General features: G+C 53.4%; 2 protein-coding genes and 1 long non-coding RNA gene across 4 annotated transcripts in view; 2 read left to right on the top strand and 1 right to left on the bottom strand.

The window, feature by feature from the left end:
- RYR1 (ryanodine receptor 1) overlaps window positions 1–2297 on the top strand; it is a 107011-nt gene extending 104714 nt beyond the window's left edge. The window contains exons 100-104 of the mRNA XM_072966406.1: window positions 855–1011; window positions 1412–1476; window positions 1567–1667; window positions 1858–1909; window positions 2052–2297. Coding sequence (XP_072822507.1) covers window positions 855–1011; window positions 1412–1476; window positions 1567–1667; window positions 1858–1909; window positions 2052–2147 — 471 coding nt within the window. The 3' untranslated portion in view covers window positions 2148–2297. The remainder of the gene's footprint in view (window positions 1–854; window positions 1012–1411; window positions 1477–1566; window positions 1668–1857; window positions 1910–2051) is intronic.
- An 82-nt stretch (window positions 2298–2379) lies between these two features.
- On the bottom strand, window positions 2380–17724 carry MAP4K1 (mitogen-activated protein kinase kinase kinase kinase 1). Of its 2 annotated transcripts, none has more exons than XM_072967132.1 (31): window positions 17522–17724; window positions 17296–17353; window positions 17093–17183; window positions 16296–16360; window positions 14801–14856; window positions 14662–14709; window positions 14454–14496; window positions 14288–14360; window positions 13618–13749; window positions 13148–13210; window positions 12836–12917; window positions 12217–12333; window positions 11916–11994; window positions 11353–11411; window positions 11237–11280; window positions 11115–11159; window positions 10307–10349; window positions 9704–9866; window positions 9525–9607; window positions 9066–9150; window positions 8103–8179; window positions 7945–8005; window positions 7026–7134; window positions 6881–6939; window positions 6590–6693; window positions 5873–6047; window positions 5513–5578; window positions 5224–5313; window positions 5069–5139; window positions 4350–4405; window positions 2380–2571 (listed from the first exon to the last, which is right to left on the bottom strand). In XM_072967132.1, exons 1-31 carry the CDS (start codon window positions 17618–17620, stop codon window positions 2502–2504), a joined length of 2466 nt encoding a protein of 821 aa, XP_072823233.1. In that variant the 5' UTR covers window positions 17621–17724; the 3' UTR covers window positions 2380–2501. The 2 variants fall into 2 exon arrangements, with proteins under 2 accessions (XP_072823233.1, XP_006215122.1); XM_006215060.4 differs by having other exon boundaries at window positions 5513–5575.
- Window positions 6173–8438, top strand: LOC140698084 (uncharacterized). The gene is made up of 3 exons (XR_012075525.1): window positions 6173–6701; window positions 6889–6951; window positions 7939–8438. It is a non-coding gene; the product is annotated as an uncharacterized lncRNA (long non-coding RNA).
- Window positions 17725–18077: the final 353 nt, after the last annotated feature.

Here is an 18077-nt window from a genome sequence, read left to right as displayed (position 1 = left end):
TGTAAAATCTTTCCCACATGCCAGGCAGACCATGTTCCTCTCTCTTCTCAGAACTTCCTCTTGGTTCCCCAGTGCCTTCAGCATGGCTTACAAATAGTCAGGGAAAAGCTAGCCTGGACTGAGTCTAACCACAGTCCTTCTTGCTTTTTGCTCTCTGGCTGCCTGGTGACCTTCAGTTCCCCTAAGATCATGTATTTCCTCCTAACCCAAGCCCTTTGCATCTGACAGTCTCTCTGCTCCACCTCCACCTCAGACCCTGACTACAAACACCCCTTCACTTGATGCCTCACCTTTCAACTTAAGTGCTGCCTCCTACAGGAAGCCCTCCTTGACCATTGGCTGGACCTCATTCCTCTTGTTGTTCTTGCTCACAGGAGCTCTATTTTCCAGCTTCACTGACCCTCTTTCAGTTCCTCACAGGAACAAGATGTCTTCTTTCCTCCCCAGTGGTGACGTTGCATGTGTGGTTTTCTCTGCCTGGAACACTCTCTTCCACCTAACATTTTCTTCAAGTTCCAGCTCACACATGTCCCTGCTTCTAGGAAGCCTTGCCTGATCACCCAGGCTGGGTGAGGCTTTCAAAGCTTCAGCGCTTCCTGTACTCCCCCCATCTCACCCCTGATTACACTGTGCTTTCCCCGTCCCAGCCCTCAGCCCTCTGCCTGAGCTGTCCCTATCACAACCCTGATCATTTCTGGGCTGTCACTGTCTGGTGCCATGTGAGGGCGGAGCCCAGGGCTGTCTCAGCCATTACTGTGAGTCTCCTGCCCCACTAGCCCAGGGTCCTGTAGGTACTTTGTGAATGTCGAATGATTGAGTGCATGACTAATGTGCTTCTCACCTTGCCCCCACAGTGTTACCTGTTTCACATGTACGTGGGTGTCCGAGCTGGTGGGGGCATTGGGGACGAGATTGAGGACCCAGCAGGTGATGAGTATGAGCTGTACCGGGTGGTCTTCGACATCACCTTCTTCTTCTTTGTCATCGTCATCCTGCTGGCCATCATCCAGGGTCAGTGCTGGTTGGGGTTGTGGGAGTGGGGATGCCCAGAGGCAGACTAGCTCCTCTAAGAGTGCAGGCCCGGGATCTGGTTGACCTGGCTCTGTTTCTCCCTACTGTGAGACTTTGGGCAAGTTACCTCTCTCAACCTCAGTTTCTCCATCTGTAAAATGGGGATATTAATTATACTAGTCTTATAGGGTTGTTGTGAGAATTAAGTCAATTCATAGGTAGTAAGGGTCTCATGGTAAGTGCTCAATAAATGCTAGGTATTATTTTTAAGTAGCAGGGTGAGATTAGGGAGATGAGAGATTAGGGAATGGGAGGCAAGGCTCAGAAGAGGGTAGCCAGAAGAAGGAGCAGTCTGAATTTGGTCAGATATTAGGCACTGACTTGCACCCTGCCACCCCAGGTCTGATCATTGACGCTTTTGGTGAGCTCCGAGACCAACAAGAGCAAGTGAGGGAAGATATGGAGGTAGGTCATATCAGGGGGCGATCCAGAGGGATTACAGGACCCTGGGGGGGTCAAATGGGCCTCGACTTTGATGTTTCCTGCCACCCGCAGACCAAGTGCTTCATCTGCGGCATCGGCAGCGATTACTTTGATACGACACCGCATGGTTTCGAGACCCACACGCTAGAGGAGCACAACCTGGCCAATTACATGTGAGGGTGGGCCCGCTGGCCAATCAGGAGGGTGGGGGCGTGGCCGCCAACATCCGGGGAGGGGATACCGGGCTTTGGTCAGTTAGGAAAAGGGGTGTGGTGTCCATGTGGGTGGGTTCTCAGCCAGCCAGTCAGGAGAAGGTAAGTAAGGCTGATTCTGACCTGTCTCCCACTGCCCTTCTAACCCCAGGTTTTTCCTGATGTATCTGATAAACAAGGATGAGACAGAACACACCGGTCAGGTAAGGGGGTGTTAATGGGAGAAAAGTGGGCAAGGACATGGAGAATTTTAATATAAGGTCAATCAGCAGGTGGCAGTAAAAAGCTCAGATCATATCAAGCATTTGAAGATGTGACCAACTCTTCCCCATCCCCAACCCCTAGGAGTCTTATGTCTGGAAGATGTACCAAGAGAGATGTTGGGATTTCTTCCCTGCTGGTGATTGTTTCCGCAAGCAGTATGAGGACCAGCTTAGCTGAGACACCCACAGCTGGCCCTTCACTCCCACTTCAAGTGCCTTATTCTTACAGCAAGCCCGTTAGTCCCCAAATCCCTCCTCCCAAGGCCGCTGGGGGAGAGGTGACCATGTGCTGTAGAAATAAAGTCTGTGCTACATCCCTGATGTTGTACTGGATTGTTGAAATTTGGGGGGGTCAGTAGGCATCCAGGAATTCTGCCCTCCTCCCCTCCCCCCAGAAAACCAAGATGACAGCAGAGGCTAAAATCACGTTTATTGGGAGACACGGGCATGTCATGATCACTATATTGTGTCCACTGGGGAGGGGAGGGGGTGCAGAGACTGATTCCTAACACCCACCCCCAACCCCAGGGACTCATTCCTGGATATAGAGGTTGCTGGGGGCAGTAGGATCATCTGTTGGGCGTGTCTCCACTACCACAGGCCTGGGGAAGGAAGAGAAAAATCAGTTTACTCATTCATTTGTTCATTCATTCATTCATTCATTCACAAAGGAGTCTACAGAGTGTGTGCCAGCACAATGCTGGGCTTCAGCAGTGCGTGAGCAGACATGGCTCCTGCTCTCGGGGAGCTCAGTCTGGAGCAGCAGCCCAGCATGAATCAGTGAATGACGTGAGTGCAAAGCAGCGTGAGGCACACAGCCAGGAAAGCTAGCCCAACGGGTCGGCCAAGGTGCCCCCCAAAGAATGGATGGTGGAGCCTGAAAGAGGTTCAGGAGGGAACTTGGTGAAAGGGCAGGGAAGAGTGTTCTGAGCAGAGAGAACAGCCTGTGCAAAGGCCTTGAGGTGGGAGGGGGCTTGACAGCAGAAGTCATGGTTGTGTGGGCTGTGGCCAGGATTGGGTTTTGAACAGGTGGAGGGTGACACAGTCAGATCTGGATTTTAAAAGACCCCCTGTGGCATGTCAAAAGATCAAAGAGGTCCTTGAAGGGGCTCTCGATGGCTAAATCTGGGAGATTTGTGCCTCTAAATAATGATACTAATAGATTATAACCCATAGAATAAAATGGAAACTATTGAGACTATGCTGAAATAACACACCAGCACATGTATGCAAACATACATGGTGGAGAAGGGACAGCACTTCCCTGCAGTAGAATGCTAACTAATACATGTAGAAGGAGTGATAAAAATAGAAAATCACCATTTAGTAACCATCCTAATAGTAGACTCAGGCAAAAATCATCAATGGTAAAACTAGTGAGTGGAAGTCTGATGAGGAATAGCAAATTTACAAAGATCTCAACAAATCATCAGAAAAGATACTTATTAATACAAAGGAAAAAAGAGTAAATTTATAATGGGGAACTTGGCTGACTCCACCTTGCCCAAATAACCAAGGTAATGTTGCCTGTAATGGGACAAACTGACATCTGCTTCCTGATCTGATGCACTGAGGAGGACACACCATCATTTCTGTGGTGTTCTTGCCCAAAACGCCTAACCTGGAAACCTCAAACAAAATTGAGGGACATTTGGTAAAACAAATTTCCTGTATGCTTCAAAAGTATCAAGGTCATGAAATGCAAAGAAAAGTCTGAAGAATTGTTTCGGGTTCAAGAATAAATAAACATGACTCCCAAATGCAACCCATTGTCCTAGGTTATGTCCTGGACCAGAAAAAAAGAAAGTATGATTTTTGGTTATAAAGAGCATCACTGGGACAACTGGTGAGACTTGAATGGGTGTGTGAATTAGAAAGCAGTGAGAGCTCAGTGTTAGTTTCTTGATTTTGACAGCTGTATTGTGGTTTGTAAGAGTATGTCCTTGCGTTGGTATAGGTAACATATATTGAAGTATTTAGGGATAAATGGGCATCATGTCATCATGTCTACAATTCACATGCAAATAGAAAAAACACTAAACATATATGAAAGAGAAGAAAAAAACAAATGTGGTTAAAAAATAAAATATGAGGAATCTGGATGAAGGGGATACAGAGTTTTTAGTTTTATTTTTGTAACTCCTCTGAGAGTCTAAAAGTCATGTCAAAATAAAAAGCTAAAATAAAAATAAAAAATGAAAATCCCCCCTCAGCTGCTGTGTTGGGGAATGGACTATAGGGGGCAGAGATGTTAGCAGGCAGACCAAGTGAGAGAATGTTCAGGCCAAAGATACAGGTGGCTGGGGACATGTCAGGATGCCCTCTCTACATCAGAAGCCGCCCCCTTCCCAGTCCTCTGTCCCCTACCCCAAGCTCATACCTGGGGGAGCCAAGCAGACGGAAGGTGAGGGTGGGGTCTCTCAGCTCCTGCAGCAGCTGGGGGAAAAGATGCATGTGTCTGTGTCTAGAAGACTCCTCCCCTCTCCCTCAAAGAGAGCAGGGAGGTAGTCTCTGAAATCCTCAGGTCCAGAAATAATCAGTCTTGTTAACACCACTCATCTGCTGTGTGACCTCAAGGAAGTGACTTAATCTCTCTGCACCTCAGATTAACAACCTTTGACATCATAATACCTACCTGATAGGCGACCAAAAGGATTAAGTAAAATACAAAAGCATAAGGGCAAAGTCTGACACATAGTGTTCTGTGAGCCAAGCACCATTTTTCATTCCATTTTCCAGAGGAGGAAAGTGAGGCACAGGAAGATTAGGTCATATGCCTAAGGTCACTGAGCTAGATTCCAACCCAGGCAGTCTGGTCCATGCTCTTAACCCACAAATCTCTATAGTGATCCCATTTTATAGTTGGGAGACTGAGGCTCAGAGAGAATCAAAGTCCCTTACCCAAGGTCACACAGTGGCCCTGGATGAGCTCTGGACCTAAGAGACACTGGGGTAGAGAAGGGAGACCTGTCTGAACTGAGACTGGAGGAAGCTTCTCCAGGACTTCACACCCTGACTCAGTTCTCCCCATCCGTCTGATGAATGAGATGTTTGAGTTAGGAGGGACTGGGTTGTGGGTGCTGGGATGCAGGAGCTTACCTTGTCTGAGCCTAGAGCCCACACCTGCACTCCATGCTTCCAGAAGGCTTGGAGCCGACCCCCGACCATAGCTGGGAGGAAATCAGTGCCTGTTACCCTTGGATTTCACTTAACCCTCCAACCAGGACCACAGACCGTACCATCCTTGCACATACCTACGGCCTCCACTGCTTCAGTCATGGGGATCTCTGGAGTTCGAAGCCCCCGGACTGGGGCCCCCTCTGGGGTCACCAGCTTCAGAGACCCTAGAAGGAGACAGAGAAGGAGCTTTAAGAGCAGTAAGTGAGGCTTAGAAGTTTACTGAGGGACCAGACAATAAGCTCAGTGTGAAAAGCAAAGCAAGACGGGCAAGGACTGGAGGAGTTAGCGTTTCTGAGTTACATGGTGTGGGGGTCGGAAATCCAAGATGTAGGAATAGTGAGGGAGAGCCAGAAGGGTCCTTACCGTCCATCAACACCATCACCTTGTCTTCCTCGACCTGAGTCACTTGTACTGGTCCCTTGTGCTCTGCTTGAGAGGCGGAAGTTCAAGGACCAATTCCACCTCATTCCCCTATCCTCTGCTAGGCATCCTCTATATCCCCAAGCAAGCAGGCTAAACCCCGACCATCATAGAGTTCCTCACACCCTCCTTCTCCCCCTCCCCGTCATCAATCTCACCAATTATATATACCCAACGTTCTCCAGTACCCTCTTAGTTCAGCCCACTTCCCAGTTACGCTTCAGGCTAAGCACCGCCCAGCTACCCAGACCCAACGCCGCTAACCTGAAAAGCCGCACCCCACCCAGGACCTGTCCCACACACCTGTGCTCATCTCGCCCAGCCAGCAGGAGAGCGCGCCGAAGCGCACGGTGTGGAAGAACACCGACTTCGCCGGCTGCCCGGGGCTCACGCCGATGCACACGGCGGGCAGCTCGGAGCCTGGCCCGGTCAGCAGTGAGAACACCGGCAGAGGTGTGGGTAGCGGGAAGAGCACCTGCTGCGGGCCGCACGGGGAGGGGCGGACTCAGAGGAGGTTTGGGGCGGGGCCTGGGAGGGGCGGGGTCTTGGAAGACAGTCGGCCTGGGGCTTCCGTAGTATTTCCCGAGCCCTCAGTCTTGGGAGGTGCCATCTAGAAACTTCAGGGGGTGAGGCCTCAGAGGGCTTAGAAGTTGACGGGTGTGGTCTCAGGGTGGGCGTGGCTTCCACTAGGGGGCTTGCCGCCTTGGTGACAGAAAGGCCGGGCCCCCCAGGGGGCGTGGCCTCCAAGGCACCAAAGTCTTAGAGGCTCAAAGAACCTGAATGGGGTCTCCTAAGAGACCTGGCGGGGCACAGGGCCTGAAGAATAATTAGGCCCGGGTGAAGGGCGGGGCTTAAAGAACCGGAGGGCCTCAGAAGGAGGAGCCTCCAGGTGGGCGGGCTCTTGGGGAGATTGGGAAGAGACCGCCGGTGGAAGCCCGACTTCAAAGAGCTCTCAACAGAAGCGTGGAAGGCCCCCGCCACAGAACCTGACAAAGTCCCCAGTGTTTACAGGCCCCCTACCCGGACCAGCAGGAACTTGTTCATGGGCTGGTACCACTGAAGCAGGACCACGGATGTCTCCAATGCCCCACACAGGAACGGGCCCCCGGAGCTAGCGCCCTCCGCTGTGGAGGTGGGTAAGGATGGGTTAGGGTCGGTCCTCTCTCCCCTGCCCCGCGCCCCCAAAGGCCACACATCTTTCCTCGGGCCCTGGACACCCTGCCTTAATTCTGCAACCCTCTTAAGTGGCTAGAGTACAAGTCCCACCCCTGGCCCCGCTCCCCTCTGCATGTCCACGAGATTCTTTCTCACCCACACAGCACGCCCGGCAGCCTTTGGTGTCCTGGATCTTAGTGGAGACCATGTTCTTCCTGCAGAAGAAGGTAGGCGTGAGTGGGGGGAGTTAGGGCAGGAATCAGATATTAGAGGGGTCTGTGGTTCCACTGGGGTCTGGTACCTTGCTAGTAGCCGGTGGGGACTGATGTGAGCAATGGGGCTTCCTGCTCTGGCCTCTTTCCGTTCCAGCAGGCCCAGGATGCTATGAGAATACAGGTGGGGGGTCTTTCCTGCAGGGTGTGTGTAGGTAGGGGAAGCAGGAAGTTGTAGGGCACTGCACACTCCCAGCTTTCCCCATCCCTTCCCTCGGTCCCATCCCTTTGAAATGCCCAAGCCTTCAAGTCTCAAGCACCTGTATTTATTCGCTTCTCATTTAACATATTTTAAATGCCCACTGGAGGCCAGGCAGTGTGCTTGGCTCTGGTGAACAATGGTGAGTAAAATAAATACGTTCCCAACCCTAGTGGTGCCTGTAGTCACATGAGAAACGATGGACACTTAACCAGTCAGGTGAAGTTACACATATTACAAAAGTTTAAGAAGAAACATATCTAGAGATTCTGTAAAAGTTTCCCATCCCAGATGTGATATTAATGAGCTCACAAATCCTATCTGGCTCGGTGTTTCCTCATAAATGAGAAATTCTTTTACACAAAGCGTTTGTAAAACAATGACACAAAATTTTAACCTACAGCTCGCTCACTCTATTTTAGTAAAGTGTGGGGTAAGGACTGTCACATGACCATCAAAGAAATGTAAAGACTAACTCATTGTAGGAATGACCTCAAAACTGACTTGAGAGGTGGCAGTATTGTGAGCCCCATTTTACAGATTGGGAAACAGAGGCTTGGGAAGTCAAAGTCTCTTGCCCCAAGTCCTACATTGAAAACTGGCTGGGATTTGAATTGTGGGCTCTGTGGAGGGGGATCCTATGTGTTTTTTTTTTCAGCTGTGCCCAGCTAGCTTCCACCCCCTGACCCTTGACCCCTTAAGTTCTGACCTCCCCACCCCAACCCATCCCAACCAACCCACAGCCAGACCTGAGAGAGACATGAGGACATTGTTGATGGAGTACACCCAGGTAGTCCGGCTAGAAGAGAGCTGCAGAGGATGGAGGAGACAGCTCCTGTAGGACCCCAGCACCTCCCAATTCCAGACTCCCACCCTTGGCTCACCCGCGGTGCTGCCTGGCCCTCACCATCTCCAGCGTGGCCTCCTGATCATTTCGGTTCAGAATGAAAATGCCTTCCTCAGCTCCCAGGAGTAAGTGCTGGTCTTGGGGAACAGATATGAAGATGCTGGGACCTGCCTTATCATCGAGGACTTCCCAGACCCCCTCATCTGACCCCAAACACGGGTACTCTGTTCCCAGCCCTGACCCTCAATTCTCTACTTTCCTCCAACACTGACATTTCCAGTCCCTGTTTTCCCAAATCTGAACTCAAACCCTGCCCTGTTCCCTGGAGCTGGTCTCATTCTCCCCAGCCTCTGACCTTCCCCGTTCTGGTGGTTCTTCCATCTCTGACCCACAAATCCTGACCCTCTGTCCCCTCAATTCTGACCCCAACACTAAACATGCCTCCCCTAATAGCCCTCTAAATTCTATCCCTCCTTCTCACCAGTTCTGGTCCCTAAATGCTACTCCTATCTCAACACTGATCCTCAAATTCAGATGCCCCTATGTATAGCTTTTTCTGTCCAGTGTGACAGAAAATAAATTCTAATGCTGTTTCCTTAACATTTACCCTTCACTGACCTTGTCTCCACATCTTTGATCCCTAAATTCTTTCCCTTTCGGCTACATTCTAATCCCTAAAACTCCTGACCCCAAAATGCTGATCTTAGCCTCTCTATCACTAACCTCCAACTGAGGTAAATGGGGTCTATTTGTCCCTAGGCTTGTACCCCAAATCTGGCCTTTCTGCCTTATCTGACGCTCCTGGCCTCCAAACTCTAATTTTTCTGGTTTTCACTCTCAAACTCATCTTCACTCTACCCATCTTTGATCCTTAAACCCCAACTGTCACTCCTGGCTCTGCCCCCACCACGGCTCCGCCACTCCCCCCCCCATTAAGACCCTCCCCTTGTCCCTGCATCTGCACCTCCATTAAGGACCCTCCCCATCCCCACCACATTCTCTGAGACTCTCCTGAATGCTCACCTTTGGTGGAGGGGTGTGTCCAGGCCGCCGTGCTGTGGATCCGGAGAGGGCAGCCATTGAACAACTTTACAAGAAGGGCACATCCCTGGGTGGGCCACAGGGGCAGGGCAGCAGCCCATCCAGCAGAAGAGAGGAGGGGACAGGAAGGTGCCATGGTTAAGACTCTGGAGTGCCAAGGTTCAAATCCTGCCTCCTCAAAGGTTTATGACCTTGGAAAGCTACCTACCCCGCTGTGCCTCAGTTTCCCCATTTTGAAATGGGGGATAATATCTATCTCTGTGCTATCTATCTCCATCTGTGAAGGTATACACCATGTAAAGACATGAGGTCAGTGTCTGGCACAGAGGAGCTGCTCAACAAATGCCACCTGTCATCATTATTAGTCTTCAGCTCCCCCACCCCAACCAGGTATCCCCAGCCCCAATCAGAGGTGTGAGTCCTCAGCACAGCTGGCCTCACCTTTCTCTTCATCTTTTCTTTCTTGGGGGGCAACAGCGGGGGCTGGTCAGGATCCCGGAGGGCTGGGTTCCAGAGTGAAGGTTCTGAGATGGGGTGGGGAAAATCAGCCCCCAAAGCCCCCCCCCCGCCCTGCCCAACCCCCACCTCTGCCCACCTCCTACCCCAGCCTGCCCTGTTACCTGAGTGAGCGGTTAGGTGGGGGCTTCGGGTGGCTGGGGGAGGCCCAAGTTGGGGGGTACGGGGGGGAGGCCCACTGGCACAGCGGACCAGTACCCCTGGGCTCAGCTGCCCTTCATCCCCAGTCCCCCCAGGACCCTCGTCAGATGGAGAACGGAACTTGGGCTTTGGAAACAGAGAGGGAGGGTGGGGAAATACATGAGATGATCTCAGAGAGAGGGCACCCTGCAGTCTGCCTCTGCCAGGACTGATGCTGGATCATGGGTCTGACCCTCCCCACAATATCCGACCACCACTCCAGCCTTCCCCTCTAACCGCCCCCCAACAACATCAACATACTCCGGCAACTAAAGGGTGAATGCTGGGTACAGCAGGAGTTTCCGAGGACCAGCTACAGATGAGTGTTCATCAGGCTAAATACTTTGAGTCCCACCCCTAGGTTCAGGGATGCCACTTCCAGATCCCAGTGTGATCATCATCCTGGTCGTCCCAGACTTCAAGAGACCTAGTGTCCTAGACTCCAGCCCTGGAGAGCTCGGTATCCCAGCATCTGTGGACCCTGGCCTCCTGGCCGCCAGCCCCCCAGCTCTGGCCCAGGACCTTACCTTGGGGGGTAGAGGAGGAGGTATGTCTTCTGCGAGGGTGGGGCTGAAACACACAGATGGGTTAAGTGGGGGAGGAGGGTGTGGGGAGCAAGGACTGGGGTGGGTTAGGGCTGGAGGTCTGAGCTCAGGAGGGCCAGGATGTGACTCTGTCTGGGCTGGAGCTGAGGGTGAAAGGACTAATAACCATGATGATCATAGTAACAGCAACTCTTGGATATCAGTGTTCACAGTGCATTAGGTCTCTGCATCATCACAGCCACCTAGTAGCACAGGTCATATGAGCTCCTGGGGGTCGGGTTCTCACTTGGTGCCAGGCGCGTCGCATGGGAGCCTATTTTACAGATGAGATGTGTGGAATGGATCTCCCCCAGGCCTGGGGCTGAGGGAGATGGGGGCCTGGGTTGACTCCTGGGGTTGAGGTTGAGTTCTGGGACTGAGGGTCTGGAGGGGGCAGAATTCCCAGGGGCTGAGGTTCAGTCTGAGTTTGGGTGAGAAGATGAAGAAAGATGAGGGCCAGGGGTTGAGGGTTACGGCTGCAGTTGAGGTCTGGGAGTTGGAGCAACATCTAGGAGGAGCTAGGGACTAGGATGTGGCAGGGGGTCCAGGGTTGAGTTGGGGTGAGGTTAGGGGTCAAGGGTTGGTGGGGAGGAGAGTGGGGGCTGGTCTGGGAGGGTCAGGGTTAGGGTAAAGGAAGGTGTGGGTACTGAGGGTCCAGCTAGGGGTCAGGGCTGAGTGGTGGAAGGAAGGCAGGGGCTGAGGTTGGGGTCATGGACGGTGGGGCTGGGTGGGGTCTGAGGCACTCTCTCACATGTCCACGTCATCGTAGTCATCGTCGGACTCTGACAGGTTCCTCCTGAGGAGGGACAGGTATGAGCCTCGGGCGGTCCCTACACAGATCCCAGCCCCCCTCCCATGCTGAGGGTCCCTGACCTAGGACTGCTGCTCTTGAAGTCTCCAGGGGGCTGTAAGCGAGCCTGTGGGATAGGAAAGAGTCAGCAGTGGCCCGGGGGAGGGGAGGGCGGCGGGGCAGTGGGGAGGCATCTCACCGTGTCAGCTGTGGGTCTGGACTCCATGCCTCTGAGCTTCCTGAACTCCATGTGCCGCCCTGGGGGGTGGGGTGGGGTGGGATGCAGGTGACACACAGTGAGCTGGGGACATGGATTCGGGAATAGAAAGAGTAGAACTGGGGTGGGGGAGTGGTCTGCAGCCAGGATCTTAGGACTGGAGCTGTCCCTTCAGGGGAGGGATCTTGGTTTACAGGGGTCTCATTTTGGGGTCAAGATTTGTGATCAGGGAGATGGGGGCTCAAAATAGTTATAGAGTGTTTGTTTTTAGATTCCACTTGGGTATCTGGGATCAGACAAAGTTTTCTGAGGTCTCTGAGAGTCCTGGTGGTTATAGGAAATCTTATGGGGTCCGTGTGCAGAGCAGAGAGGTAGGGGTCTCTAGAATCATTTTGTAGATGAGGTTCTCTGGGGCCTCTTGTGGGATCAGATGGTAATGGGGGGCCTCTGAGGGTCTATTTAGAAGCGAGGAGGGTCTCTGGGGTCTCTGGCAATCTGATGAGGGGGTGACGGGGGTCTCCCAAGCTTAAGGATTCTCTACTCACGACAGCAGTCCGCATCTGGGATCCCCAGAGAGCTGGATCGATGGGTGGATCGGATCCGCCGAGGGATGGCGGGGGGTAGCTGGCAGAGCGGCAGCCGCATCAGGCCCACCGGCCTGCAGCAGCCCAGTCTGGAGCCCTCGGCTCTCCTATAACCTCTGTGCCCCCAGCTCTGTGCCAAGCCCCCCATGCTCCCTGGCTTTTCTCCTTCTAAGAGAGGCAACAAGGGGACACCCCAGGCAGGGGAGCAGCCTGAGCAAATGTGGGGACAGTCTAGTGCTTTTGTCATCCAAGGCCCACTCACCTCAGGCTCCTCATCTTCAATCTCGCCAACAGGGGCCCCCTTCCCTGGGTTCCTCAGTTTGTCAAGAAGATCTAGGATCAGGCCTCTGTTTAGCCCGGGCTGGGACACCAGTTGATGCTGGGGGTGGGAGGAGGAGGCGGTCAGCAGAGAGAGGGCTGGGCTGCAGGGAGAGGGCTGGCACAGGGGCTTGAGAACCCATCTAAGGGAATCTGGTGGTGAAGGTGCCAATAGAGGAAGGAGGCGGGGAAATCTGGGCAGCTGCCACCTGGGGGATTCTGAGGTGTCTGAAGGGATCAGACGAATTTAGAGAAGTTGGAGAATTCCAGAGGTGTCTCGGGTGTCCCCTGGAATTCCAGAGAACCCCCAGGAATGGGTCCTGAAGCCGTTGGGAATTTGTGAGGTTTAAGAACTCAGCATATCTTGGGGGAAAGGTCTGGGGTACAATTTGGAGGGTCTTGGAAGAGGAAGCCCTGGCGATTTCAGAGGGAGTAGGGACTTTGAAAGGGCCATAGGCATTCTGTGGAATAAAATTATCAATGTTCTAGGGAGCCGAGGGAGGCCCTGGAGGGTTCTCACAGGGGGTGAGTTTAGGAAGGCTTCTCAGGGAGGGGAGGTTTACACTGAGCATCTTGGTGGCACCAGGTCGTTTCTTGGCGCTCTTGGTGAGGGTGACTTTGACGAAGTTGTGGAAGGCAGCCGACCTTAGGAAGAAAAAGGCAAGTACTGGGGGAGGGTACAGTTCAAGTGTTAGAGCGCATGCTTAGCATGCAGGAGGCCCTAGGTTCAACCCCCTCCTCTAAAAGTAAATAAATATATAAATAACCCCCCCCAAAAGCAAGTTCTGGGATGAGGGGACCAGAGACCCTCCTCCCATCAGACCATCACCCCAACTCTGCCCTCTCTCCCCCGCCTTCCCATGACTCTCTCCTACCATTTGCCTTTTTCCTTTAGCCGAGGAGGCTGATAGCCACTCTTGGTCATGAGGAAGAGAACTCTAGAAAGTAAGGGCAGAACATGGGATTCAGACTTCTCAGTGGAGGTCAGATCTCACCATGTGAGGGACCCCCGATGGCACTGAGGTCAGCAGAGAGCAGTGAGGGACAGGAGGAGAATGAGGGGTAGGTTTTACGATGCACAGGACGCCACTTCCAGGGGATGCTGCTCATCATGTTACAGAGTTCCGGGGGTCTCGGGGGAGCCTCAGGACAGGGCTCCCTGCATTGGGGGCTCCTGGTGTGGACTGGAGAAAATGCATTCTGGGCTGAGTCTCAGGTTGGGCTCGAAGGGAGAGGGATCCCCTGTAGGGGGGGTCTTGATGTGGGGAAGCAGGCGGGGGGTGGTGTTCAGGGTCAGAGTCGAGTGGGATCTCTGGGACCAGGGGGACCTGCCACATCTGCCTACCTGAGAGGGTGCACGTCAAAGAGTGGTGGCTGTAGCTCGGCTAATTCAATGGCTGTGATGCCCAGGGACCAGATGTCACACAGCTCGTTGTATCCCCCCTTCAGGGCCACGGCCGCCACTTCCGGAGCCATCCTAGGGGCAGAGACCCTCAGAGAGCCAGGGGTGACACGAGGAAGGGGAGGGGAGACTCCTCGGTGGGGGGTGGGGGGCAGGAGAGAGACAGAGAGCAAGCTGGAGAATGGGACACAGAGAGAGTTGGATGCAGAAACATAAAGAGGCAGAGAGACAGAAATAAAGACGGAGAGAGGTAAAGACAGAGAGACAGAGATAGACTGGAAAACATAGACAGAGAGAGGCAAAGAGACAGGGAGAGCCACAGACTGAAACAGACAGAAAAGACAGCCATGGACAGATACGGAGAGACAGAGATCAGGATCAAAATCAACACAAACACTGAGAAAAACACGTGGAGGGGAGACATGCACAGAAAGACCTAGGGAAATGGAAAACTCAAGGGAGAGCCACAGAGTACACAGAACGCTCAACAGAGAAAGGCAGAGGCAGGGCAAAAAGCCAGGATGGAGATTCCCAGAGATCCATGGTGGGGAAAGCCGCTGCCCACCACCACCAACCCCACACCACCCCTGGCTGCCAGCCAGGCACCCCTCACCAGTAGGGTGTCCCAATGAAAGAGAGGCGTCGAGCCAGTGTGGCCCCGATCTGGGCCGATATACCAAAGTCAGCTGGAGGCAGAGGGAGAGACATAGTGACCTAGGGTCCCTGTCCCCTCTGGCTCCCAGTCAGTCCCCCTTCCCACCCCCACCAGCCACACTCACCCAGTCTGACCTCCCCAGCGTCATTGATGAGGATGTTGGCTCCCTAGGGAAGAGAGGGGGGATCAGAGGCTGTCAGAGACACCCCTCCCTACTGCCAGCCCAACTCTGCCTCTGCTCCCTGGTCACACACCGCCTGAGCCCTCCAAATACCACTACCATCTCCCAGAGGCCCCCACCCACCAAGGCTACTTTTCTGCCCCTAGATCACCTTGATGTCCCGGTGTATCTTCTTCTGTGAGTGTAGATAGGCCAGTCCCTGAGGAGGAGGGTGGAGAGGGGGGCTGTGAGTGTTCTGGGGGTGGGAGCAGGGCCCTGCCCCCACCCAAACCCACCAAGCGTCGCCTCACCTGGAGCACTTCCCGGCAGACATAGCTGATCTGGAGCTCTGACAGGGGGCCTGTGACTGCAAAGGTCACCCCGGCATGGTGTCAGATGGGGACCAGGAAACCTGGCCCCAGGAGCCCCTGGCTGCCACCCACACCAGGTACCACATGGGGAGGGGGTAACAGGAGGGGACAAGGAATGGTCAGCAAAAGAGAGAGGCAGCGATGCAGGGAACCAGAGGCCAGAGGGAGATAGATTCATTCAACAGACTACACATTTACTGTGTGCCAGGCACCGTGGTAGGCAATGGGGACACAGCTGTGGACATAGAGACAGAGATCCCCACCCTCGTGGAGAGACTATTCCAGTGGGGGAAATGGATAGTAGACAAGAGAAATAGGTGAAAGACACAGTATGTGAGATGCAAATAAATAGAAAAAAATAAAAGCAAGAAAAGACAACAGGAAATATGTGTGGGAAGGGGTATGACATTTTATACTGGGTGATCAGTGAAGGCAACTCTGAGAAGGTGACGGGGTTGAGGATGGGAGCAGTCCCACTCAACGTGAACAAGATGAGCAAGTGCAAAGGCCCGGAGGTAGGAAATTGCCTGGTGGGCCTGGAAAGTGGCAAAGTGGGTGGAGTGGAGATAAGGTGGGTCGGGCTGGGGTGGTTGTGGGCGTCAGACTCGTGGGCTGTGATGCGAAATTTGGGCTTATTGTTGGAGGGAAATGGAAGGCTTGGGAGGGCTCTGAGCAGGAGGTGATGTGACTTTGTTAAAATGGGGAAAGGCAGAGAGAGACAGAGACAGGGACAGAAAATCAGAAACAGATCCAAACTGAGGCAGAGAAAGAAAGAGATGGGCAGAGACCAAGAAGTGGGAAAACAGACACATTGAGAAAGAGAGATACAGAGGGGACAATATAGACACAGACAGAGAGGGCACGGAGCAGGTCTGACAGCTGGTGGTGTGAGTCACTTCCTCTCTGTGGGCCTCAGTTTCCCCGCCTAGGACTTCCTAATGAAGTCCTTCCTTTCCTGACCTTTGTGGAGACAGGGAGATAGTCAGAGACAGAGGTGCACATCAGAAATCCAGAAGTGATCAGAGACCCACCCCGCCCCCACCCTCAAATGCTCCAAGAGAGCGAAAAGCAGGCTGAGAGAATCAGAAATACATTCACTCCTTAAATGAACATGTGGGCATTAAATGACAATGAGCCAGAAATGCAGAAATACTCAAATTTGTGAGTAGACCTTGGCGAGAAAAAGCAGACACAGAGGAAGATGGGGTGGGGGAAGAAGTAGGGGTCACTGCCTGCAGAAAGACTAGGGCTGGACTCTCAGGTCCTGGAGGACAGGGCTCAGGGCCCGCTCTGTCACATCCCCAGCATCATCCGGGCCAGGTCAGGCCCAGAGGAGGGGCTCATTGAGTGAAATATGTATCAGAAAGACAGTCCCAGGAGACACAAAGGCAGAGGGACAGAAGAGGTGGATTGGAGGAGCAGGGGCTCCTCTCACCTTGGTAGATATCCTGGAGAGAACCAGCTCCACAGAATTCCATGCAGATCCAGAGCTTCTGCAGCCTACAACAGTTCAAGAGCAATCACAAAACAGTAATAAATTATTTCTAGGACAGCTCCTAGCCCACTGCCTTGTTCTAGTTCAACAAGAACTTCAGTGTAAGAGCTGCCATCTCTTTCTCGTCCACCAGAGTGAGACAGTCCCATTTCCATTTTACAGATGGGGAAGTTGAGGCTCAGAGAAGAAATAATATGTTCAAGGTCAACTGGAATCAAACCCAGGTCTTTGGGCTCCTAACCCAGAGCATCTCTGCTGTTCCACACTAATCTAGAAGACAGGGCAGAGACTTCACAGGCTGTGAAAGTTCGGAGGTGACAGAGGAGGCCAGGGTGCCGGGTATGGGGAACAGAAGTCATTATTGAGGTATCTGGGATATTAGTTTGAGGGTCAGGGAATTTAGGGGTTCATATTAAAGGAACAGAAAGTGAAACTGGGGGACCCGATGAGCAGGATTATGAAAGATTGGTTTTAAGGGACTTGGCTTCAGGTTTGGTTACTACAAAGGGATCCATTTTGGGGACCCCTTGTAAGAAATGGGAGTTCTGGATTGGAGATTAGATTTGGGGATCCTTTGGGCAGAGAAGTGGGACTTTGACTTGGAGATCAAGTTAGGGGTGCCCCAGTTAAAAATGAGGATCCATGATTGAGGTCAGGGTAGGGGGTACCCTTGTCAGGAATGGGAGTTCGGGGGTAGGGGCTGGGCTGGGTCCCAGGGCAGGTCTAAAGCTCATCACCAGAGATAACTCCCATGGTAGGCCACGATGTTGGCATGCCGACAAGTTTTCAAGATGAGGATTTCCTTCTGAAGTGTAGAAACATCATCATCTGCAAGGAGGGGCAGGAGAGAAAAGGCCGCTGCAGGGAAGGGGTATGGGAGAGATCCCAGTGTCCCAGGAGGTGGGGGTGTGGGGAAGGCACTCCTGGGTTCTCTCCTCACCAGGCTCCATCTTCACCATCTTCAGTGCCACCAGGTCCCCCGTCACCTTGTCTCGAGCCTTATAAAGGGGAAGTTGGCAGTCAGGCAGGCTCCATTCGCCTGCGCTCTCCTCAGCATCCTTGAACCAAAGCCAAGGACTGGGACCCTCTTGCATCCCCTTCCCTTCTTGGGCCTCACCCCAAAGATCTCTGGTCTGAGGGTGATGGAGAAGGAGGGGATTCCTCACCTTGAAGACTTCCCCATAGGTGCCGCCGCCCAGCCGTTGCAGCAGGTCATAGTGGTCCCGGGGGTCCCTATTAAAGATGTCGGGGTCCGCAAGGTCCATTCCTGGGGGCCGGAGCTGGGCCTGCGCCCAGGGGCCAGCAGGGCCTCAGGGCTCGGAGTGCTGGCACCTCCCTCCCTCCCCACACGCCCTGCACCCGTCTTGCCTCCACCGGCTGTGGCCTTCCCCCTCCCCACTCTCGCTTCCTGCCCCAGCAGGGCTGTGCGGCCGGCTCCACCCCCTGTCCCCTGGGCCCTGAAATCCTGTGAGAGGCAGCTTGCCTCGGGACCCAGGGGACCCCCCTCCACCTCCAAGGCCGTGGGCTTAATGTAAACCAGATGCAAACTATCTTAATTATGACCTGGGGTGGGAGGGTGCCCTAACACTCCCTCCCTCGTTCTGGGCGGCAGCTAAAAACTGTAGTTGAACCTCTGCTGAGTGCTTGAGACTTTGGCCACAACCGGTAGATGGCAGGTCTGCACGGGGATGACCATGCAGTGTACATTACTGTCCCGGGGTG

Source organism: Vicugna pacos, chromosome 9 (assembly GCF_048564905.1).
Source record: "Vicugna pacos chromosome 9, VicPac4, whole genome shotgun sequence".
Lineage (NCBI taxonomy): Eukaryota > Metazoa > Chordata > Mammalia > Artiodactyla > Camelidae > Vicugna > Vicugna pacos.
This window is presented reverse-complemented; position numbering and strand designations above follow the sequence as displayed.

Coding starts and splice junctions, on each gene's coding strand:
- MAP4K1 (XM_072967132.1), bottom strand. CDS start 17,620: ATGGACCTTGCGGACCCCGACATCTTTAATAGGGACCCCCGGGACCAC. Junction 17,354..17,521: donor CCTATGGGGAAGTCTTCAAG/GTGAGGAATCCC, acceptor CCCCTTTATAAG/GCTCGAGACAAGGTGACGGG. Junction 9,608..9,703: donor CCACCTAACCGCTCACTCAG/GTAACAGGGCAG, acceptor ACCCCATCTCAG/AACCTTCACTCTGGAACCCA.